The sequence below is a fragment of the Rhagoletis pomonella genome, unplaced genomic scaffold (genome assembly GCF_013731165.1).
Source record: "Rhagoletis pomonella isolate Grant_MI unplaced genomic scaffold, Rhpom_1.0 Rhpom_scaffold_00005, whole genome shotgun sequence".
Lineage (NCBI taxonomy): Eukaryota > Metazoa > Arthropoda > Insecta > Diptera > Tephritidae > Rhagoletis > Rhagoletis pomonella.
The window spans coordinates 54,827,912-54,854,169 of NW_023458559.1; the positions used below are offsets into that span (position 1 = coordinate 54,827,912).

At 34.8% G+C, this 26,258-nt stretch overlaps 1 protein-coding gene across 1 annotated transcript in view; it reads left to right on the plus strand.

Moving 5' to 3' along the window:
- The window catches only part of LOC118739251 (receptor-type guanylate cyclase Gyc76C-like), a gene marked incomplete in the record, with an annotated part of 200,873 nt that overhangs the window by 171,274 nt on the left and 3,341 nt on the right, over positions 1-26,258 (plus strand). Inside the window, 10 exon segments of the mRNA XM_036470468.1 lie at positions 5,002-5,214; positions 7,079-7,233; positions 7,622-7,844; positions 16,387-16,558; positions 17,368-17,528; positions 17,681-17,977; positions 24,580-24,912; positions 24,973-25,138; positions 25,613-25,922; positions 26,020-26,248. Of these exon segments, the coding sequence (XP_036326361.1) occupies positions 5,002-5,214; positions 7,079-7,233; positions 7,622-7,844; positions 16,387-16,558; positions 17,368-17,528; positions 17,681-17,977; positions 24,580-24,912; positions 24,973-25,138; positions 25,613-25,922; positions 26,020-26,248 (2,259 nt within the window).

Genomic DNA, 26,258 nt, shown 5'->3' on the forward strand with positions numbered 1-26,258 from the left:
AAAAGTTATCAAAACAAATTCTATGGGACTGAGAAATATTATTTTCTACTTTTTAGTCCATTTATAAAAGCGTTGTATATTAAAAAGTTTTTTTTTTATATTATTTATTTTCTACTTTTTTGTCTTGTCTGTATAAAATTTTGCGATAGGTGCACACACATGCATTTACATATGTATGTACATACAAACGAGCACCAATTAATTTTATTTAAAGAAATGGCGTGTCGTCTATTTCCGCTGTAGCGAACGTAGTACATAGGGCGACATCTAGATGTCATCTACCTCGCCCTATTCACTACAGATGTCGCCCTATGCACTATGCCTTTTTATAGGAACTTTTCAAAGCAAAGGTTTTATGGTGTCGGACACACAACATTGAAAGTTTCTGGATCCACAACATTGAAAGTTTCTGGAGCCACAACATTGCAAGTTGATAAAAGCGTTGTAACGTTGTAAAATAGTCAAAACTTGCTGAAATGTCGCGTACCACTTTATATTTGGGTCACTGTATTTTTTGCAAAGAAGGACGTAGCGGGAATTTGCTTCATAAAATTTTTGTTAAGAATGTCTAAAATTTTAGTTTGAAGTTTGGTTCGCAACGCTTAGAAACTAACGAAATAAAGCAAAACTCTTTGGGAAAACAATTAATGTGAATAATTGTTTAAGTAGTTTTTTTTTTTAACTTAATAAGCTACCGGCTTTTTCGATTCAAATGAATGGCGTTTTCTTTTCTCGAAATAATGTTGCCCATTTTGCCTCAGCCCTTTCACAGCTTTACGTGTTCATTTCTCAAAATATTGCCCTCCGACTAAGCAAAGGTCCAATACTTTCTAATGCAAATGTTACAATATAAGAAGGCAAACTTTATCAATAGAAAAGAAACCACCATAAGTTTGTAATTGATCTTTTTAAGTATGTAATACAAACATGACTTCTGATGTAAAGCTTAGCTATGTATAACGACAGCTTCCTTTGTCAAACAAATATATTTTGTAATGAATTTACCAGTCTCTGCTTTTAAGGTTTATTTAATGAATTTACTAGTCTTTCTACTTCTGATTTATTTAAATAAAACATGTGAGTTTTAGTTGAAACATTTTAGCCGTTTTTAGTCGCTTTTTGTTGGCCAATTTAGCCGGTCGGCCCAAAAGGCTCTGGCAACACTGTATCGGACACCAAATTTGGTGTCACACTTTTGATTGGCTTCAAATTTTTTTTATGAAATAAGCTAACACGTGTTCGAGGAGTTTTTTAAAAAGTAAAATTTTATTGCGGATTCCAATAGATATAATACTTGTACAGTAAGATTTTTACAGTTACAGTTACAGTTAGCAAAACGCAGATTTTATTGCTGATTTCGGCAGCATATCGCTTCATTAACAACATTTGTTCCAAAAATTGTTCAGTCCATATCGATATTCTGGCGAAATCCACAATTAAGTCAAAATTTTTGTACTTTGGTTTTAATATAGCTACGCCCATTTCTAGAATATTCTTTGATTGAAAAAGTTGTGGAACAAATGTTGTTAATGAAGCGATATTCTGCCGAAAGATCAGCGAGAGACAAATTATCATCCTTTAAAAGAAAATTAAATTTCTAGATTACCTGTGTGGAAAAGAAAAACATTAAATTACCAAATGAAATGTGAAATATCATAACTGGGCACTTGGTAAATCTCCTGAAATCTTTGTCACATTATTTTACCAAGCATTCATAGATCTTCTGAGATTTCACTCTGCGTCTCTGAATGAGTTAAGGATTATTGCGTTTAAAAAGTAAAATATAAAAATGCGAATATCTCGAAAAAAGGATCAGCTACGATTTTGATCTCGATGGATTTTAAACCTACAAATGATGTAAAGAAAAGGCTGTGAAAGCCGATTTTAGACACACTTTTATAAAACTTAAGACTGGTTCGAGACCGTGCATAGTCATGAAGAAAAACTGGGGCTATTGGAAAAAGGGGCGTGGCACCTCTCATACAAACCGGAATTTTTATACTGCATATTTCTGGACGTGTTCATGGTAGTGTACTCGAAGATGGTATGGAGATATATGCAATCAATCCCATACTCTTAGAGAAAATTGGGGTCATTTTAAAAGGGGCGTAGTGCCTTTCAAACGCACTGAAGCTATTACGTATCTTTGTAGGCATATACGGTTTTGCTAGGTTATTTAAGATGGCAATGGAAATATGCCTTCTGACAATCACTAAGCCGTAATATTAGAAGATAAATGCGTCACTGAAAATCATGAACGTAAACTGTTGGAGAAAATGTTGGACCGAAATGTTTCAATACAAAAAAATTTATTTTAGGCGGGACGAAGTTCGCCGGGTCTGCTAGAATAAGTATATTTCTTTTTATTTCTATAATTTGTTTTGTCACTCAGGCACTCATAAGCGTGTTATCCGCCTAGAAAACAAAAGAATAGAAAACAATAAGAATAGAAAACAATAGAGTAGATTAAACAAAGCAAAATTTGGGATGCGTAGGTACTTTCTATTTTTAGCGGGATATTCCCGTGATTGGATACAAAGATACGGAACGGTCAATGTGACCTTGGACTTTTAGATATACTTTGATCATCAATATTTCTATGCAAATATGTGAATGCGTCTTATTACTTATTTAGGTTTAAATTGTATGTGTATAATATATCTGCATAACACAATGGAAGTGTATGCGCAGTAGTAGTTTAGTTAGGTATTTAGATTTAAGAAATTTTGTAAAAGTAAAGATCGGTGCTATTTGGCATATGGTTCTCTAAGGGAAATTAGATGGGTTCACTTCGATCGGACTGACATCTTGAGTAACGTTTTAAATATCTGTATGTGCTTAAATCAGGGTATGCAAAAACTCGTATATGCCCATATATATAATTACAATAAAGCCGACGACGATTATAACCTAATAACAAAAGGAAATTCCAACCAAAGCTCGCAATCTGCTGTTTATATGTAATCTACAAAACTTGCGATAAGACCATCGTCAGTATTTAAAACTTTATTCCACTATATATGCCCTACAGATGAATAATAATGTATGTACACGCTATTATGATAATGATGAAATCAAAGCCAAGCTTCGACGCGAAGAATTGTGCATGATTTGATGCACACCTCAAGTATTGCAAAATTTAAAAAAAAAATGTATCCAGAATTACCGGAAAAAAGATATCCTATATGTCAATACCGGCAATAAGCTACTTACTTACCAAGTTTGTAGTAAATCGATGCAAGATAACCTTGGCAAAAAGCTACCTACGTACCAAATTTCAAGTACATCGAACCATAAGTAAAATAGTTTCAAATAGATCGGTCCCTGCTGCACTTCCCGGAAAAAAGTATTCTGCATGTTAAACCTGGCAAAAACCTACCCACGTACCAAATTTCAAGAAAATCGAACCATAAATACGATTTTTTTCGAATAGATCGGTCCCTGGTCCACTTCCCGGAAAAAAGGTATCCTATGTGTTAACTTAAGCAAAAAGCCACCCACGTATATGTTAATAAAGGCGATAAGCTAGTTACGTACCAAATTTGTAGTAAATCGAATCATAAATACGACTTTTTCGAATAGATCGGCCCTGGTCCCCTTCCCGGAGAAAAAGTATTATTCTGCATGTTAACCTTGGCAAAAAGCTCGCCACGTACCAAATATCAAGTAAATCAAACCATAAATAAGATTTTTTCGAATAGATCGATTACTGGCCCACTTCCTGGAAAAAAGTATCCTATAGTATGACCAATGTAATAAGCTACATACGTACAAAATTTCAAGCAAATCGGATAGTCAGTTTCTGAGTTTATCGTGGACAACAACGTGCCACGAGAATTATATATACATAATACGTACTACATAGATGATGAACATTTTTTTAAATGAAAAAAAAATCCGCAACATCCTCCACAAAAAAAAAAATCAACGGCAATTTTTAACGACTTCAGACTGCACTTTCTTAAACTACAATAGAATGGGCTACGGAACTGCATACCCGATAATTTTCTAAATATTCTGCTTAAAAATTTGGGAATTTTGATGACAATTTTTTGAAGTTTGATTATTTTTTATTTTGCAATTTTCGCAAACTTTGAAACTTCTATTATTGTGGTTCCTGTTACAGATTGAACTATATTTTAAATGACAATTATGGAAAAAAATAATCATAATTTGTAAACAATATCATTTGAATTTCGTTTCTAATTAGTTGAACGCAGGTGTACTTTGCTACCAAACCTACTTATGCGTTTGTCAGCGTATGCATCTAGTTTAGCAGTGGCATGCTGTTGGTCGGTTAGCCATCGCTACTATACAAATTCATAAATTGTTAACGAGCTGTCATAGCTGATGGTCGCCATCCAACCTCGTCGGTAGCCTTTGCGTCATTTGCCAGCAAAGTTGCGGCCGCTTTGCATCGTTAAGTTCCTCCTTCCGGTCTGTAGAGATGTGATACGATATCCATTGCGGCTATTTGCGTTCGAACATCGCGATTTTATATGAATTTACACGTTGCTTAATCTGTTTGCTTCGATGTAAAAGGCCACGGATTTTGCTATCTTCTGTGTAAAGATAGAAACTTTGAAATTTTTACTTAAAGACTAAAGAGTTTTGTAACAGCTAGAGAGATATTAATTTACATATATATAACAATTTCGTTTTTATAGATAATAGTGGATAATATAATATTTTGTTATCGATAACCATAATTATACATACTACGATAAAGAAGCAGAGACTGGTAAAGTATTGATACCAAAAACAACTATGCTGTAAACGATACTCAAGATTTTGTAGACCTCAATGACGCATTATTTACCTTTATCAATTACGATATCTAACAACGATAATATAAAATATGACAATATCAATAAAAACAACACTAGGGCTACCGATAGCTTTACCGTAGCCAACAACTTAACCGATAAACGATATTTTTCGATTAGAATGCGTTACAAATAGAATGCGCTTATTTTACTTTCTAAATTTTCTTTTCCCTAGGTCATTAAGTCGGTGATCTCTTTACTGCGTTACTATGGCTGGAAGAAATTCTCCATTTTGCATGACGAGCTGTGGACCACAGTAGCCGATTTGCTCAAAGAACAGGCCACCAAAAGGAATATGACAATAAATCACAAGGAATCGTTTCTAACAAATATGCCGAAATGTTGTGCGCTGGGATTGCCATGTTGTCGCACAAGTTTTTGGTATCAGGTGAGTGGAAAAGCAATTCGAGAATATACTTAGGGCGATGACGTCATAAGAAAAAAATAAAATGGTGTGAATTTCGGCTTCGCTTTGTTTGAGGTTAAACATTTTGTGATAAGTTAAGGAAAATCGAAACCCACAACCCCTTTGAAAAGGGTAATAATCTTGATAATGGTTATCGTTGATAATTCTGACAAGCAAAGTAACACCGATAGTTATATATTAAATTATTTTATAGAGAGTAAAAACACCCTCCGCTTTGTGTGACAACATCAAGGCGAACGTCACAAATCGGAGGAGAAGCTCGGCCAAACACTAACATATGTGTAAGCGCCAATCTATTATTATTATTAGAAACACTCATATTTCAAAATAGTTTTCTCTTATATAAAGTAATCGCATTTCTGGCTAGTATATTTCAGGATGAATGGATGAGGATTGAGCCAAGAGCTTGTGTGAGCAAATCCAATTTTTGGCAGCAAATGTTAGTTACGCGGTTTTGTACATTAAACGACGATATGTATTAATAAATAGTTGTTTCAACACGAGATCGGTATCGATAAATATTTTTCATAAATATTTCTTTAAGTGTCCACTATATAAACATATGTATATCGACAACAAAGTTGTTAGTATATCAATTGATGTATAGAAAATATCGATTTTCATTTACGATTTTGATATTGAAAGCACAGCCAATAAACATTTCGATAAAAAATCGATGGGTAGGACCCAAATTTTTAAAATATCGATAAAGATTTTAGATGATGTTTTTCGTAAATAATGCTTCAGTGATAGGTAGGTATGTACATCAGCACAATGGAGGAAGGCAGCCGCTTTAACCTAACCTAACTTAGGTAGGTACATATGTACATGTATGTAGTAGGGTGATTGGCGCGATTTTTGCAAACCGTTTCCACAGTTGTCTTTTGATATCTATAGGCGTTTTTTTTTGAAATCTAGATTTTTCAAATACCGAATAAACCGGACTTTTGTATCGAACAAACCATTAATTTCATACAAATCTTGACCTCTAAATAAAAGTTTGGAGTTTTTCGAAGTTTTCAAAGCTTTCTCCAGTTTAAGGGAAACCACTAAACAATTTTGAAACTATATCCCAGGTCATTTGAGGATGAAACGGATCATATTTGATTCCATTAAATGAATCTTTGGCGCTAAAACGTTTTCTACGTTTTTGGCCGAGCTTATCCTCCAATTCGTAGTCTACTTCTTGACGTTGTGAAACAATTGGAAAAAGTGAAAAAGCGTTTTTATAGCAGAAGTACACTCTGAGGTTTGCCATTGTTTGTCTGCTGAGGGGCGACCGCTTTTTTCATGTTTCAGGGACCAGAAATAGAATCATGGACCTCCCGAGTGGCAGTAGGCACCTCTAAACACTTGGCTACTGCGGCAAGACCACTACTCAAAACCGAAAAAGGTCAGAAAAGATGCACTAAACCAAATAGTATTAAAATTTAATTTTTCACTGATTTTCATTTGTTTTATGCAGAGAATCCACTTCTCTTTTAATTAACTTAAACTTTCTGTCTTCCAAAGGTTTATCATGTTCTCTATTATCTTAATTGGAGATATATAGTTCAGCAAAAGTGTTTATGTTTAAATATACTACTCATCCCTTCGAGTTATAATTGCCATACGATTGTTCTTGCGAAGAAGTTTAAAGACGTTTGTAAACCTGAACGGCAACAAGCAATTTCATTAATTAACTGCTTTCCTATTCACTTTTGGTGGGCCCTTTAAAACTTTCTACATAAATGGCTGGCAGTTAAAATTTTAAGCACCACAAAATTTTACTATCGCATCTTCAACTTTGTTCATTTTCATTAATTTTCCTCATTCTCATTTGCAGACTGTACAAAATACAATGAATCGCACCCGCATCTATGTATTCCTTGGTTCGGCGAGTTCTCTGGTCGATTTTATGCTTTCCATGGAAACGAGCAATTTGTTCCTTAAAGGTGAATACATGGTCATCTTTGTCGATATGATGCCCTATACACCAAAGTAAGTACTGTTGCACAGACGCAAGCACACACCCATACACATATGCATGTACACAAAGTCCGTGCTGTCCAAACACACATACACAGGCATACATTTGCAGCATTATTGAAAGTCACCTATTGTGTGCCTTACAAACGCACTGACACTGTGTAAGCCTTCAACCATTTCACTATTTAATTGCAATTCTTTATTTGCGTCTGTTGAGAGTAAATACATATACCGTTAATTGTGCCCTATTTGCAATCTTACCTTTATTTGTGTCTTTTTTCCTTTAATTTCATTGCGCCTCTGCCAACAAAACTCGCCTACAAAACGAAAAAAAAAATAAAATGGAAATGCAAATAACAAATGAAAAAACCACAAACAAAATCGAAATACTTCTTTTTAGAGAAGCCGAAAAGTATTTACGCAAACCGGACCATGTTGAGGCGATGAAAGTCTGCCACGAAACGGAGAGTTTCAAGCAGTTGGCGCGCAGTTTGCTAGTCGTGGCGTCCACGCCACCAACGGACAGTTATGAAAATTTCACGGCCAAAGTGCGGGAATACAATGCAAGGAAGCCGTTTGATTTTCTTGTGCCATCGTTATTTTACAATAATAAATATCTTAAGGTGAGTGTGGACTGAGCATATATGTATATGACATAAATTTAGGTGCATTTAAATAAGCATATCTAGATGTACCTATGTTTTTTTATTAAACAAAAATATATATATACATTTAAAGGTCGCTCACAGCGCGCAAAGTTTTTCATTATTTTATAGGGGTTTTCGCAGAAATGGTATAGAATTCTTGCAGATCAATATTTTTGGATCGGAAGGCTTGTTTTTCCGCCATATAAAATACATGAGCGCTTTGAGCGACCTCTAAATATGTTTTTGATTTCAAAATAAAAAACAGGGGTAACGTTTTTTCGATATAGAACAATCTGAGGGGGTAGAGCATTAAAATGGCGACATTGATTGCCTCTTCACATGCATTTTTTGGCCACCCTAAGATACATTCAAGTAGATACATGTGGTTAAAAGCATGGTACGATAATTACAGGTATTGTCTTCCCAGAGAGCGCATATTCCGATCTGCCTTATTTGGAAAATATCATTGTTGCCCACACTAAAACGTTTACTGCTAGGGAAAGGGGATATTTCCATACCCCATATACCATATATGTACAGGTATTTTTTTAAACAAACCATCTTGCGGAGAACTTATTTTATTTGCAAAAGCCGGAAAAAAATATTTGCTTGTACATAAATAAATTCAAAATTTGTATGGCTCACTTCATTTCAAAAGTTTTTTCTTTTGTTTTGAACATTTATAAAAATTAAATTGAGCGAAAACAAAAAGCAAAGCCAAATAAAAGTAAAAGAATCAACATTGAACTGCTTCAAAAGGAAAATAAGGGAGCACGAATTTCGATGTGGAGCAAAACTCTCTGGGAAGACAATACCTGTAATTATTGTACCATGGTTAAAAGCAAAATTCAATTTGAAGTTCAGAACACTAGGCGTACTTCGAAAAAAGGCCATTGCTGTCGGTCAATGGCGCGTTGGCGTTTTAAGAAAGTATACATATTCATGTACATACATGTCTATGTATGTATGCTTGTACATAATCAAATAAACTTTCAGGTCTTCCTTTAATTTTCGTTGTAATTGAGCGTCAATTATTTCAATAGCCGCCTTCCAAAGAATTCATGTATAATTGCAGTAGCTACGAGAGAATTCACTTTTAAGTACCAGAAACAAAAAAAAATGCGACAGCTATGCTAATTGGCCAAGTTTTAGCAATTGCATAGTGCGTAATTTGGGTGATTTAGAGCAGGCTTTCCCAAAGTGGCCTGGGGTGCCGCTAGTGGCAGCAGCTTCGCGTACGTGTATATGTTACTTATTCTTTGGAACCTCACAAGCACACTGTGAAAGAGCTAATCAACACGATTTTATTGGCAGACGAGAACGAACTTATAAAAAGTTTGAAAGTTTTGAATTTTTTAGTTTGCAACTTGAGGAAAGTACCGACGTAGTGGGACTTAATGTTCTTCTGTTAGTGAGTTACCCATTCGCTATGCAAATCGAAGAAGAACTTTTGATGAGCGAGGTACTTGAGACTTGCACCACCAACGACGAAAATTTTTACCGCTATCGACAAATGCATACAGAAAAATGTTTTGAAATGGAGAAAGTGTGCGGATATTTGCAGTGGTTGGAAAAACGAAAGGTGCGATGTCTAGGATGAAGCAAGAATCAGAGAAGGCCACGAGAAGTCACTGTACGATCCGTCGGTATTCCCTAGCGACTAGGCAGATGCCGCCACTAGATTTAAAACCCGTATTGGATGACGCTGCGAAGATAACAGAGGCCTGCGAAATTAAAATACATCTTTGGTTTTTTTCTAGCACGTCGAGATTTTATTTATTGGTGACATGTATATTTTTGAATCTCTAGCAATTTGCATGAAAATCCCATAAATAAATAAAGTAAATCAAAAAATCGTACATATGTAACTTCGATGTTAACGCTGAGAAAATTGATAATTTAAATGGAAAATGATTTTTTTTCCTGTCAATTTCCATATAATATTAAAAAAAAAATTAAAATCATTTTTCACTTAAATTGCTTTCGTGAAATTGGCTGTAAAAGTTATTTTCTTGGCGTTAACGCGCATTACCAGCGTTAACTTGGCAGGTTTAGAAAAAACCATTGTCGAATATTTTCCCATCATTGACTCTGAGGATATCTACAGCTGGATAACAAACCCGGTTTCATGTGACGCGAAAAGTAAACCTACTGAGATGACAAATTAAGCTTTTGAAAACCTTCTAGATAATCAGTGAAGACAGCACTTTGAATATTAAATACTACGAAGGGAGCCAAGAGAGTTCTGGATGCAAGTGTATGCAGAAAACACTACTGTTGGCAAGACTGCATTAATAATACTAGTGACTTTTACTTTTATACTTCTATGTGAGACTGCGTTTTCAACAAATGCTTACCTAAATAATTAATTTTTAAGCAAACAACAAAACCGACTTTAATTCCCATGATTCAATTATCGGATTTAAACCAAATTAGAATAGGACCACCTTTCATTTAAAAAAGAATTATAGTAATCGGTTAACGTGGTCCAAAGCTATGCGGTAGCATACATAAAAAAAATAGTAATAAAATATTCCGACGAATTGATAACCTTCTCCTTTTTGTGAAGTCGGTTAAAACAAATACACCAGCAAGCTTTCAGCGCCAAATGATTTCAGGGTAAAACTGTCATAGCTCCCAATAAACTTAAAGAAAATAATGAAATCATCGAAACACTTTCAGTCCTCATATTAAAGGTAAAGGAGCTTAAAGTTTGCATTGTGTTTTCTTGTTTTCTTAGACCTCTGAAGAGTAGGGGTGCCGCTGTGAAAAAAGTTTGGGAACCCCTAGTTTAGAGGAAGGAAAATCGAAGTTTGAAAAAAAAAGATCAGGTACGATATATGTGTGTGCGTATGGATGTCTGATGTAATAGCAAATTGGTCCCCAATTGTTTGAAGATAAGCTGGAAGAATGCTGAGCTTGTACAGACATGCCTGTTTAGTCGAACGATAATCGCCAATTTTCCGGCCGTTATAAATCAGTGCCGTCTCATTTCCTAACGCGATTACAGTCTTGGGTATACTTTTCGTTTTACACAATGTAAACTTAAGTAAAAACATAATTTTGCAATTTTAAACGCCATCCTTACACATCAATTGCGCTCCTTTAGATTAAAAAAAAAAAATGGGATTTCACTTTTTTCATTTAAGCATATAAATTGCGTGTCAGTGTGTGTCGATCGGATCTCTTCAGCAACTTCAATCGATCATCTGTATTTCAAGGTCCATAGTAGGAATTTGCACAAAATTGCACAATTAAAAAAAAAAAGTCGTTTCAAAGTCAACTTTTGGTAAAGAAATCGCACGTTTTGTGTATCTCATGTTGGGCTCGGGGTGGGAGCGAAGAATGCAGGTGCCATCAAATACCTGCTATGGGCGCTCGCATACGAAACATCGTAAGAGATATATAGCTTGCGTAGACCGTTTATCGCAGAAGATATACGATATAAAATACGAGGTATCGCATACTTGCTGTCGCATATCTGGGTTTAAGTTTAACTACAAATTTTTCATATTTCATTTTAATTTAGATGTTATTAAAATGTTAAAATATTAGTTATTATTTGCTCCATATGCAAGTGATCGGTATTTTCATCGCACACGCGCCATCATGTTCTGCACGACTGCATCATCGACTTTACGCGATGCGCACAACTACTTTGTTTTGCACTCTTCAATATTTTTCCCTGTTTCACCTGTTTTCTGCAAGATTTCTTTGACAATTGACCAATATTCCCCAATAGGACGTGGCTCTGGGCTATTGGGTGGATTGCAGTCGTGAGGTACAAAATTGATGTTATTTGCATTATACCACGGCAATGTGTCCTTGGCATAGTGGCAGGTTCCCACGTCCGCCTAGAACAGTGGCCTACTCCTTATCTGTTGATAAATGACAGAAGACGCCTTTTGAGGCACTCATCCCGATAAACTTGATCATTCATTGTCCCGGATGGGAAAAAATGGCTGCTCTTACGGCCACAGGATCAAATAGCTTGCCAAACCATGTGGTTTTTTGGAAATTTGGACTTCATTTTCAGCTTACAACTTTCAGGGGCATCTTCACGACTTGCACCAGTATAAAAATCTTGACCTGCAATATATTTGTAGTTGTATTTTTTAATTTAGAATTCATACAACTTCCGAATGCGGGATTTCGCTGTATCATTCTACTTTGCGCCTCGGTCTGGCGCTGTTTGAGCTGTAGAACATCTCAATGAAGCTTTCCGCTTTACCTTTTGTACGAAAAACTGCGATCTGCGTACGGATTTTGCAACATAACGCGACAAAATCTTCGGATTTCGCGAAAACGCACTGAGGACCTACCGAGCACTGTTTTTATCACTTTTACCATGCTAACCCCCGCTCCCTGGTTTTCTCGTAACTTCCAGGCCTTATTTGTACCGATTAAAACCCTGCAAACTGTCGAATAGTGCAAACTTTAATTTTTTAGCAATTTTACGTGTACTTAAGGCCGGAACATTTATAAATGCAAAATGGTTTGTCTCGTTTCTAACTCGGTTGCCATTTTTAACTCAACTAGGAATCAAATTCAAATGAAATTTCTTCTACGTCCAACTAAGGTCATGTGGTCAGCTTATGGTATTTGAATTTCAAAATATTGAATTCGTTTTGGGTAAGTTATAAGCTTCCCAAAGTGTCGCAGTTTTGGTGTCTTCACCCTTTACTACGTGTTTGGAAATTTTTCTTGTGGACTTCGCCGAAAGCAATTTTCTGGCATGTCGGCTGGTGGAGGCTGTAAGATGCCGCCCTCGACGCTCAACTTCTCTTGACATATTATTAATCGGTGTTCAATTTGCGGTTTTACTAGCTCCCAAGCAATCATTTCAAAGTTAACAAAAAAAATTAAGCTTATCTTCATCTTTTTCATCCATAGAACTTTTGTCTATGTTCCAAATGTATCTTTTTTGCATCAGACATTTCAATTTCCATGTAAAACAACATATAATTCTCTATAGTGAACTATTTGTTGCACATAGTGAACAGCTTTAATATTGCTTATAAAACAAAGTTAAATTCTGAGATATGCGAAAATAGCCAAATACAAAACAAAAAGTAAATGTTAATTTATGGAAACACTGAAATGTATAGACCCGAAATCGTTTAAATCTGCACTACAAAAGAGTCATAAAATTCAAAGCAAATTTAAAATGAAAAAAAAATTTAAATTTTTTATATGGAATTAAGATTTGTTTTTTTGGAATTATAAAACTTATCTCAGTGTTCAAACAGACAAGCTTCCAAATTGTGCACTTGGCAAACAATTTTACCTAATTAGGTGCGTGGATTACAATTGTAGTGGTAAATGTGGGCCTAGCCCCTCAATTTTATACTAAGTGAGTAGATACTTTTGTATATCATCGACAGCTACTCAAGCTGGCACTGTCATCCTCAACCAAAGTTTTAATTGGTCCCTCCTAAAAGATGTGTGGATTATATATGTAGTCCACGCGCCTAACGGAGGGTTAAAACACTATATTTAATGCAAAAGTTGGAAACTGCCGGAAAAAAGGTGCGAAGATATTAGAAATCTAGGCGGACTATTTTTTTTTTTGTGAACATATTTATTACTATGTATTTATTTCTTACTATGCCGCAAATTTTAACGAAATCGGTCCATAAATACGGGCTTTCAAAATATTTCGACCCCGGTGGCACATCACCGTTAAATTTTTGGCAAAAATATTCCTGCATATGCAACCCATATACTTTCAAAAAAATAAACCAGATTCGACCATAAATAACATACATAGATATATAACTTTTAATTTTTAATAACTAAAAAGGAAAATAATTTCTATAGTCAAAATTGTGGGCGCTATGATTATCCTTCCCCTAAATCGGCGAAATTACGCACTGTGCGGCGCACGCCTTTGTCAAACAACAAACAAATAAACTGTGAATGTTAAAAGTCAGGTCAAGTAACTAGAGGTGCGCCATTGCCCAAGGAGCAATAACATTTGGCCTGAATGTTGATGGTTGTCTTTGTTGACAATGAAGGTGTCTACAAGTATGCTAACATGGAGTCAATTGTTTTCATTGCTGAGAGCAGTAAGTAAGAGAGAAGCAGGGAGGACACAATTAAAAACAATGGCATACTTGTCTGCTGTTTGTCGCACCATTTAGATATGCTTCATGCATATAGAAGAGGCAGATTTGTACAGCAATTATTGGTGTTTTGATGTGAAACATCTTTGCCTGCGGTGTGAAGTCGACTTGGAGTATTTTTTAAAGAGAATGTGGACAGCAATGCTAATACGTATGCGCCCTGTTGCAGGGTTTACAAACATGTAGAAACACGAGTACTAGGCCTATTTCCACGAAATGTCAAAACTTGCCCAAGTGATCTGTTCGATTGAAAATATGCCGCAAAATCAAGTTGACAGTTCACAAGGTGTTTTATTTATAGTAACGCACAGACAAAGATTGTAAAGTTTCCCAGCTATGTTAGTAATGTTATGAAAATACGATCTGCAGCAATATCACAGTATCAATCGCTCGAGAAATCCCTAAAGGTTTAAAAGCTAGTGATGTGCTGAATTGCCGGTACCCAATTGAATAATCTACAGAGTAAAAATGAATCAAGTGGGACCCTTAAAATTTAAAATAATTATCCATAGATTATTAAGTTTAGATAGGTATTATTGTAATATGATACTGTGAAAAATTGTTTGGCTCTAGTGCAAAACGTGGTCCAAAGTCATGCGGTAACATACATAAAATTTTTTATTTATTTATTTATTCGGTCTAAAAAGAACAAGCTTTTGTACAGACTAATTAAAGATAGAAAATAGTTCTAATTTAAATTTACTTGAGCTATTATTAAAATTAAGAACGCTACTATACCGATTTGCTAGTTGTATAGCTCTGGCCGCTGGTTCGTTCAGTGCATAATTAGTTCTATGTGTTACCTCAATAAGTAACCTGTTATGCCGCAGTTACCGCGGTGGAAAATAAAAAGCAAATAGATTTGATAGATCTGAGCAATTGATATTGGAATTAATTATGTTAGAGACAAACAAAAGGGAAATACATGTTCTTCTATCGCATAAAGCTTGGAGGCCGAGTAATTTACGCCTACTTTCATATGATGGGAGACCATCCGGCCAATGAAGCACACGAAGAGCGATTTTACTAAAAATTTTTTGAACTCTCTCAATTTTATATGAATTCACCTCATAAAATGGATTCCATATTAATGAGCAATATTCCAGGCGACTTCTCACCAAAGAAGTAAAAAGTGCTTTAAGCGTCATTGGATCTTTAAAGTCTCCAGAATTACGTCTTATAAAGCCGATTAATGCAAATGACTTCGAAACAATAAAGTCAATGTGATAAGAGAACGAAAGTTTCGAGTCAAAAATTACACCCAAGTCTTTGAACTCATATGCACGACTTAAAGATTCAGCATTTAAATTATAGTTAAAAAACGTAGTAGCTGTTCTTTTCGAATAAGAAACAACACAACATTTTTTCGTATTTAAAAACAGATTATTGACAGTACACCATCCAGCAAAAGAATCAAGGTCTGATTGTAAATTGATACAGTCAGAAGTATCACGGACTGTTAAAAATAGTTTTACGTCGTCTGCAAACATTAGGCATTTGGCAAAGTTGAAATAAAGCGGCAAATCATTGATAAATACAAGGAATAATAAGGGACCGCAATGTGTTCCTTGTGGAATTCCTGACCAAGCATCGATAAAAAGTGATGACTTAACATCTCCAATTGACACAAAGAGCTTCCTATTCGATAGGAAGGAAGAAAAAAAGTTTAGCAGATTTCCATTAATTCCGTACATCTCCAACTTACGCAAAAGAATTGAGTGATCGACTTTGTCAAATGCTTTCGAGAAGTCTGTGTAAATGACGTCTAGCTGCGCATGTGTCTCAAAGGCATGGACAATATTATTATTAAATTAGAAATATTCCTCCTCCTTTCTTGGAAGTCGGTTAAAAATTTAACCACTTAACGATTACCTGATAGCCAGACAGGTGTGAGCACCTACAATGTGTTTTCATCCCCTTTAAAATATAATAGGGGTATTCTCTGAGTCTTGCAAAACCCTTGCACGGTACACGGATTGCACGGTTTGCAAAGCTGTCCCATACGAAAACCGGTTTTAACCGTGCAATCCGTGCAATCTGTGCACCATGCAAGGGCTATGCAAGACTCAGAAAATACCCCTAATATATTTTTTGTGGCATATTTTTAGGCAAAATCGTTATGGCAGTAGTCACGAGCGCGAGTACGACCGAAAAGTATCGACAGTTATATAATAAAATTATGCTGAAATACTTACATATGTATTGATACATATGAATTTCATCGGAAATTATATGGAAGTCAATGATGTCAATAAATAAAACGAAACACAATTTTTATTTATTTGACGCCAGTGTCGATAAACAAGTTTATCGATATTATCTATAGATTTACCGAAAACATTATCGCTTGATATATCGTTAATTTATTATTTTATTTCCGCTTTTTTTTGCAGTTTGTTTCTATATATGCCGCTTACCTCTATGATTCCGTTAAGCTCTATGCCTGGGCATTGGATAAATTGCTGCGCCAGGAGGAGCGCATACTAACGGATGATGTGATATACGATGTAGCTAGTAATGGAACTAGAATAATTGAGACTATTATCAAAAATCGTACTTATAGAAGTAAGTATGAGCACCGAAAAATATTCCAAATCAAAATTTTTAACGGCTGTAATCATTAGCAGAGACTTTTGGTGACGCTTGAACACATGAAAATGAAAGCTAGACACAAATTTTATGTCCAGCTTTTTAAGGACCAACAGTTATGGCCTTATTTTAGAAGGACAAAAATTATGCCCAGTAAATTAACAAATATGGCCATATTTCTAGTTTTTAAATTGACCAATTTTTTAATGATCTAAAATTTATGTCCACTTTTTAAATGACAACAAATTTTTATTGGCCAAAAAATATGTCCAGTTTTTTCATAATCAAAAACGTATGGCTTTTAAAAAAAAACAAAAATTATGCCCAGTTTTTAAACCAGCAAAAATATATGTCCAGTGTTTAGATTTGAATGATAAAAATTTTACTTATGTCCAATTTTTATTAACCAAAAATAATGCCCAGTTTTTTCAATGATGAAGAACTTATGGCCGTCGAAATGGACCAAAAAATATACTCAGTCCTTTTAAGAAGCAAAAATGTATGCCTAGACACTGTGCTGTCTCCAAGCAAACCAGAAATTTTGTCCAGTTTTTAAATTACCAAATATTCTTGTACAGCTTTTGCTTCAAGCGTTTATTAATTGGTGATAATTATTTCATTGCGCTTTCATCTGTATACATATGTATGTATGTATGTGCATATAAGTATGTATGCACATTTATTAGATATTCATTAATTTATTTTAAATCAAAAAATGTACATACTTATAGCTTATATAAAATAAAATTTACACTTTTACTTGTCTTCCTTCTAATGTCAATCAGGTATCACTGGTGCCACGATTAAAATAGACCAGAATGGTGATTCCGAAGGAAATTTTTCAGTACTGGCATATAAGCCACACAAACACTATTTTAGTGATAATGTATCCTGTAATTCTCATATGGTGCCGGTGGCCTATTTTCAACAAGGCGAAGATATTCCAGTGAGTGAGTCGTCATTTTTTTCGTTTCTTTTATTACTAGTTTTCCGTTTTTAGTTTAAATAAAATATATGCAATTATGTACATAAATGCACTCTAAGCGCGTTCATTTGTCGCTTAAAATAATTTTTTCTTACTTTTTTGCTACACCACAGGAATACAAGCTTATCAATGGTTCTGTGCGCGTTGATTGGCCATCGGGCGGTGATCGTCCCTTTGATGAACCGATGTGTGGCTTCGCCAATGAGCTGTGCAAAAAGGACGATCGACATATCACATCTGTGGTAGCGGCTGGTGTACTTGGCTTACTGTTATTCTGCGCTGGTGTCATCACTATGAGCATTTATCGAAAATGGAAAATCGAGCTGGAAATCGAAGGTCTATTGTGGAAAATTGATATATCAGAAATAAAGGGGTACTCGGGGAATGATATCGTCTCATCGCCAAGCAAGGTGAGTGATGGTAGTGCAAAAAACAGTATTGAGGACATGAAGAAGCATGCTATTTACAGTTGTGTATGCTTTACAGGGCGATTCTCGTTAAGATAGTAAAAAGTATTTCGTAAGGCAAATGAAAGACAGATGGCAAGATAGTTCGAAAGATATTTGTTATTCTGGCACAATAGTCTTGGAAATAAAGCTCTCTCGTTGACCATTCGTGGTGAAAAGTTATTTGGTTATATTTTTTGTTTTTATATCATTTAGCTCGCGCCAGTCAAATTCAACGCTGTGGCCGAGTGAACAAACCACAGGTGTGCCATTCCAGAGATCTGAGTTCGAGTCTAGGTCAGCGATATTATTTATTTTGTATTTTTTACTTAAAATTTTTTTTAATTTTTTTTGATGTTATTGTTTTAATAGGAAAAATATACACTCTCTTAAATTTCATTTGGGTTTTAGCAACTATTTTATTTTATTCTTTTATTTTATTTTTCTATTAATTTCCAAAAAGAATATTTTTTAATTTCATCTAATTTATTTTGTTCTTTTTTAAATATTATTATTCTTTTTTTAGTTTTACTTTCTTTTAATTTTTAGAGTTTATTGTTAAAAATTGTTTTTTTCTATTACAATTAAATTTTTAGAAACTTATTAATTTTTTTGTTGTTTATTATTTAATTTAATTTTTAGGATCTTATTTTACTTTCTTGTCTTTTTTAATTAAATTTTCTTTTAATTTTTAGATTTAGTTTTAAAAATAAAAATACATTTTATGTTTTTTTACTTTTAAGTTTTGTTTTCATCTCTTTTTATTTATTTAATTTTTATTAAATTTTTGATTTAATAGTTTTCAAAAGCGTTTTTTTAATTTCATTTAATTTCTAAAAATATTTTTATATAAATCTGCTTCGTTTCCATTTAATTTTTTATTTGCTTTTCTTCGTTTTTCTTGCTGTGAAAGCTAAAATATACAAATATTTAATTTAGTTTAATTTAAAAAAAAACTTATTGCTTAAAGGCCAATAGCATAACGCTAAGATCTTTCAATTAGTCTTTCGAAAGACCGTAAAGAGCTTTCAAGATAGTTTTCAGAATTGGTAATCATCTTACGAAAGACTGATGAGTTAAAAGACAGTTGCCAGAATTGTCCTGTAAGAGTTTTGTATGGTACACGCTGGCGTATGTGCAACCTTTAGTTTATTTTCGCTCCTACATATCGCCGGTACTTTGGCAAAACCTAGTATCGCAGACATCACTACTACTTCGTATCTCGTAAAATTGATTTAAAATAGGCTGGGAGATGCTACAATTCATTGTACATATATTATTCTTAATTAACTAAAAAGTATTTAATCTTTAATATTCAGTAAAAAAAAGTAATTAAAAATGATTTTCTGTTATTAATAGAGATTCTATTTTGTTAAAGATATGAGGTTTTGAAAAAGTTCCGTCGATATGTACATATGTACGTATGTATGTATTTTGTTACATCATTATTTGAGTAGGCCAGCTAAATATATTTCTCTCAACACATGCTTTGGTAACTATAACGAAATAACGTAACCATAACCAAATCATGTGTTGAGAGCAAAATATTTAGTTGACATAACTAAACTCTTTTCTCAGTGTAAGTGATTTGATGTGCCTAGAATGAATCTCCTGTAATTTTAAATTGGTTCATGAAATAATTTTTGAACAATGTATGTTGCTCGCAGGCTATGAATAAGCTTTTACCGTAGACTCTACAAAGCTACTGGAAAGGATGTTGGGTGAGAAAACCGTCTAAATTGGTCTCATATCCTGGCCATTCTACTTAAAGTTCTTCATTTAGAGGAAAACCGATTAAAATATGCCGTTCATTATTACATTTTAAAGCTTTTGCCATCTCAATCGAACAAATTAATACATATTGAAGTGAGGCGTATGGCTGCAAAAGTAGCTAACTCCAAAACCGAATATTCTTACAGGAGAGGATATTCTGCTGTACTGAAAATAAATTAGTATTTAATTTTTTTCGTATACCGTTAACTGAAATTTTGGATTTTTGGATGAATTCATACTCATATTGCACGACTTAATACATTTTTAACCGGCTTAAAAAATTAGAAGGTACATATTTTTTATGTATGTTACCGGACAACTTTACACCACGTCAACTGCTTTCGACAATTTTTATCGGAAAGGTGGTACCTCAAGGGTAGTCCCATACTAATTTGGCTTAGTTTCAGTCTTTGCATCGGTGCTCCTAAATTTATATATGTTAAAAAAAACGGACCCAATATCTTTTTTTTTTGGTAAAAATGCTGTAAAAACAGATTCGCAGCTCTACGCCTTAAGTAATCGTTACATAAACTTACGTAGCAATACAGCTTTTATTGTAGTTCAATTAAATTTAAATTAATCCGTTGCGACAACAGCCACTCTTTGCGATTTCTCTCATTTCTTTGTTCTACTGTTGTCCTAACCAATAAATATTTACGCATCATGGCCGATGCCATTGTCAACAGTTTGTCGATTGGGTCGTGGTAAATGGAAATTTTTTATATCTTCTGCTTGAATACGCTCACAGCTTCATTGCGATTCGGCCTCTCTAGGAACGTGACAATTTTGTTGCACCGTTGCTAGAGGCGATGCACCTACATACAAATCTATGTACATATGTGTATGCGTAAAAAAACATACATATTTATGTATGTGTGACTATGTAAATTTGTTTACACGCGTACATGCACCAAGAGGCACTTATGTAAATTGCGCACAGCAATTTCGGCTTTCTGCAGTGTGGCAGCGTCCAACAGCCTAGGCCTGCAGCAAAGAGATCTGTTTACTCGGCAGCTAACCAAAAGAAAAAGAAAATAATGAAAATTGCATTCACATGAAGAACGAATCTGTGTGTAAATTCAACACGTTGTGGGCGTCATTGCCGTAATCCTTCCAACCTAACCCCTTTCTCACAGGTTCGAGAATTGCGTTTGGTGATTGCAGGCTGTTGCGAACGTCCACAAGAACGAAAAGTTCAAAATGTTTGCTGATCGGACATTTTTTTGTAAAGAATTTAACCTAAACTATCAGAAGTTGGAGTTTCTTTAGCAATTGTGATACATTTTAGTTAACAAAAATGAATTAGCGCGGGTAAATTTGTTTGGCTATGTGCGTACAGCATAGGAGGACTCTACGTGCAATTCTAAGTAAATTTACCGAAGAAACCATCGGTCTAAAATAAATTCGAAGTTGGCAAAATTACGAAAATAGGTTTCGAAGAAAATGTGAAAATTTTCACTGTTGCGCCCTCTGGTGGAAATTGAAAAAAAGTGCAGAAATGGATTCCTCATATCAAAAAACCCCTTATAGCATATTTGCATACAAAATTTAAGCACATCTTTACGACTCTACAGCAAAATGCAATTTGCAATTTGGCAAACTGCAAATTGATTTTAGAGCCATGGTTCCTTCGGTAAATTTGCTTAGAATTATTAAAATATATAAAATTTATTGTACGAAAAAACTGTGTACGTTTGAGCGAAAGTGCGAAAATGTGAAATAGTCGACAGTTTTTTACAATAAACATATGGTTTCGCACTTTTAGTTTCGCACAAACGCACAGCTGGAACCCTGACTGAAATGCAAAGGCGAAAAAACTGTGCTATGCTGTTCTGTTGGTACATCGCTTCGGCAGTTAAAACGACAGCACAAACGAAGTGCAACGAATATTTGAGACCGCGCTGCGGCTGAACTATTTGAAATTTCGCAGCCAAAGCAAAAACCATGTTCACGCTTCACGCATCAAAGAGTGAACTCTTGTTATATTTTAAGATTTTCGCCAAAATATTTCCGAAAAATATTAAGATATACATGAGAAAATCTCACTGTTACATTTTTCGACAAAAACGTGTTTTTGGTCGAAAATGGTGGCGCAAGACTCTATCGCGAAATTTAAAATGAAAACTTAAAGAATATATATTTACTAAAAAAAGTCAAAATAAAAACTTGTTTTCATATACATACACGTAGTTGTGTATGTAACGTATACGCCCGGTAGCACCATACACAGTCAGCTAACGTGTTAACTCGCACGTCTTAACTTAAAAGTCGTATTAATAAAAACTAATTAAATATTGGCGTAGAATATTTTTCTAAAGTATTCTTCACGAATATGTATACACATATCGACCCCTTTGCGCAAAATTATCGTATGTTACATTTTTACGAAATTCACTTTTAGATGCAACTTTGTTTTACAACCCATAACGCATCACCTGTTCAAATATACTCTCACAATTTGTTTGAAGAACGTCCTATCTCAGAATTCGATTAAAAAACGCCCTATCCGAGATAGGTCGATCTTCTACTCAGCAGTCGATATGTGCTAAGAAATTAGAATGTTGAGAAGTTTCTACAAAAAAAAAGTCTTGCGTTTAATTATATTTCTCAATTATATCAGCAAATCTAAACTTAGGTATTGATGGTGCTAGCCAAAGCAGAGAAAACTACAGAAAACACTTTGCTGTAAAATTTTGTTTGTGTAACATGCAATAATTTTGCGTAAAGGTGTCGATATAATAATTTCTTCATGTATATAACAAATTCAGAATGAATTTCGAGTGTGCCAATAAAAACTGTAAAATTGGAATTTTCGTTTCGCAAATCATCGTCATCTTATAACCAATGTAATTGTTTTCATTTGGTGGCACACTAATTTTATTATTCTAGTTTGGTTAGTTTTGGCAAGAAAATTTTCACCGTTCAATGTAGACTTTTTGAAATATCTTAAACTTTTAAAATTGTAAAAATTGTTAAATATCCAAAAATTACAAGATAGCTGCGACAGATATTCTGCATAGTGGCATTTTTTTTTTTTAATTTGGTGGCACACTCTTAAAACCGATATGCAACTTTTATTGCCCCTTACATGAACATTCTATTTGAAACTTCCCAACGTTATAAAAAGAAGTTAAAATTGTTCAAATACTTGATTTATTCTGTATTGTGTTTGTTTCTGGAAATCCATAGATTGAAATAAATGCAAAAAGAATGGTTTAGCCGAGAGAAGGGAGCAACACTGAAAACCGCAACTGGTGAGATTTGGTCACATGCGTGATTTGGTCCGATTTGATAATAACTCCAAAAATCGCATTATTTTGATTTCGTTGATAATATGTTCATATATTTTTATGCAAACCTTTTGACTTTAAACTCTTCTATCATCTGAGATGATTTTTTGGGAAATTCTTTTTTAAAAACTAAATTTAGTTATAAAAAAAATTGACTTGTGGAGATGCCTAACGAATTTAACATGGCAATGTCATTGAAGCGTACCGAGAGGGTACGCGTGTTTTGTCCTCTCGCTAGCGATTACCTGGTGCACAAGTGACGATTACTAATCGTTAGCGAAACTTTTTGCTCGGAAGTGTTAAAATTTTCTTGAGTACACAGTTTTTTAGGCCCTGAAATTTTAGTCTAATAATGTGCAAATTTCAAGTGGCTACGAATTACCGTTAATTTTTTAGAATTTTTTTTTGTCTCATTGGCTTCCATATAATGAATAAACTCAATTTATAAAAAATTCTAAAAAATCAACTGTATCTTTGAGCCACTTGAAACTTGCACATTATCAGACTAAAATTGATTGGGATATAAAACTGTGTATTCAGGAAAAATTCTAACACTTCCGAGAAAAAAGTTTGAAATATAGGTGAAAATTTGTTGCACTTTTTTGTAGTTTTCTACAAATTTTTAAACTTAGATTTATATGGGTTTTGTTAGAGAAAGAACTATATTTTAATTGAAAATTCTTAAAAATAAATAAATAAACATAAATGGCACACAATATCACTTTGAAATGGCGTGCTATAGATATGACCGATACTGTACGTATGTATTATACAACAATACAAATAAATCGTTAGTTATACCGCTACAATCGCTTAATCATATAAAAACATAGCGATGAATATACCGATACCGATAGCGATAATCGATAATTTTTTATCAATAACGAGTAAATAATTCAAGTAAACAAATTTTGCTTAAAAACAACCTTTCTTACTCGAAACTCTGATGAGTTGTAACCACACTCACATTAGTTTTCTTGTAACTCGTCTATATATGTACGTATGCACCTTTTTCCCCTATCCATATTTGTAGTTGCTTATCTCAGTCAAATGATTCCTCATCGCTCACCACATAAAAATATGATGAAGACTTTCTTCTTCATTGCTCGCTTAATTGCACAGACCCCATTAGCATCCACTTGATGCAACCTTTGTCACCGCATCACTAACTCCTCTTGATTATCCTTTCTGATCTCGTTAACATGTCACTGCTGCTGCCATCAACCAACCAACCATCCAACCTACTGATGAACACGAAACAAAAACACGCCGCTCGACAACAACCCACAACCGTCAATCTGCAATCATTCGATGTCGCTCTAATGACCGCCCTAACGACAACCGCAATGTCGTCAATCGCCCTTCAATGCTGGCTCATTTGGCACGACCTCAACTCAATATGACGCGCTCGAATGCCTATAAATGGTGTGCATTGTTCACAATGTCAACAACAAAAATACATTTAACCGCAAAAAAAAACAAAAACAACGCGCCGGCAAACAGTTGAGCTTAGTGAGTGCCCAATCGTTTGGTTCACGTTGCTCAAATCAAGTATTCACTTCGACGGCACGCTTACGCGGCGCTGTTGTACGCATCAAAGAGTTGAAGTTCCCACGGAAGCGGGACATCTCGCGCGAAATAATGAAAGAAATGCGTTTGCTGCGCGAACTACGCCATGATAATATAAATAGCTTTATTGGGGCTTGTGTGGAGCCGACACGTATACTACTAGTCACCGATTACTGTGCCAAGGGCAGTCTCTATGATATAATCGAGAATGAGGACATCAAGTTGGATGATTTGTTTATAGCTTCGCTGATACACGATTTAATTAAGGTGAGTATTGCATAGTGTACGTAACGGAGATTTTCGTATATTAATACTTCTATATTTTAGGGTATGATATATATACACGATTCGCAGCTGATGTACCATGGAAATCTGAAATCATCGAATTGTGTGGTGACCTCTCGATGGATGTTGCAAGTGGCCGATTTCGGTTTGCACGAGTTGCGAAATTGTGCGGAGAGCGAGTCGATAGGAGAGCATCAGCACTATAGAAGTAAGTGTTGGAGGTTTAAGTCATTAAACGCTGGGGATTTTGAGCGCTTAAAGGTGAAAAAATCGGCAAAATGTGCGGTTCTCAAAATAAACTTAGGAAAATATTGAGGTTTTCAAAAGTCTCGCAAACGAGTCTGTACGGCAATATAAAAATTTTTTGGTTATATAGACTTAAGCAGTACGCTTTCTTTACCACAAGGGTGGAACTCAGAGTATTACAAACCTTTTAGACTTAGCATAAGTATCCTGCTGCTTCTCAACAGGCTGATAAATATTAGAGACGGTCAAACTATCTGGTGAACTTAAGTTTTCGATATTTGAAGACTTACTTGGAAGACCGTAATGCTTCTACTTTTGCGTAGACGTAATCAGAACATCAGAAACTTCTCGACAAATTTTTTGCTATCTTAAATCTTTATTCTTTCGTACTATCCTTATACCTATTAAACTCATTCTTTTTTCTCAAAATTACCAGATCAATTTTGGAAAGCACCCGAATTGCTGCGCAATTCACACATCTATGGCACGCAAAAAGGCGATGTTTATGCCTTCGCCATAATTATGTACGAAATAGTTAGTCGAAAAGGTCCATTCGGGCAGGTAGCCTACGAACCAAAGGAAATTGTCGATCGCGTGAAGGAGCTGCCATTAGCTGGCAGTATACCCTTTCGTCCCGAGTTGGAATGCATACGCGAACACGAATTGTGCCCTGATTATGTGCTGGACTGTATAAAAGATTGCTGGAGTGAGGATCCGGAGATAAGACCTGATTTTCCAACTATACGGTAAGTACGTCGATAAATAGTGTTCTTGGGAAAGCTCAGCAATTTTCATTTTTACTTTTTTTTATACATACCTCTTATGCTCCTCCATTTTGTGTAGCAATCGTTTAAAGAAGATGCGTGGGGGCAAGACGAAAAATATTATGGATCAAATGATGGAAATGATGGAGAAGTATGCCAACAACTTGGAGGATATTGTGACTGAACGCACACGTATGTTGTGCGAGGAGAAGCGCAAAACAGAAGATTTATTGCATCGCATGTTGCCGCGCACTGTGGCGGAGAAGCTGACAATGGGGCAAGGGGTCGAACCAGTGTCCTACGATTTGGTAGGCGCAT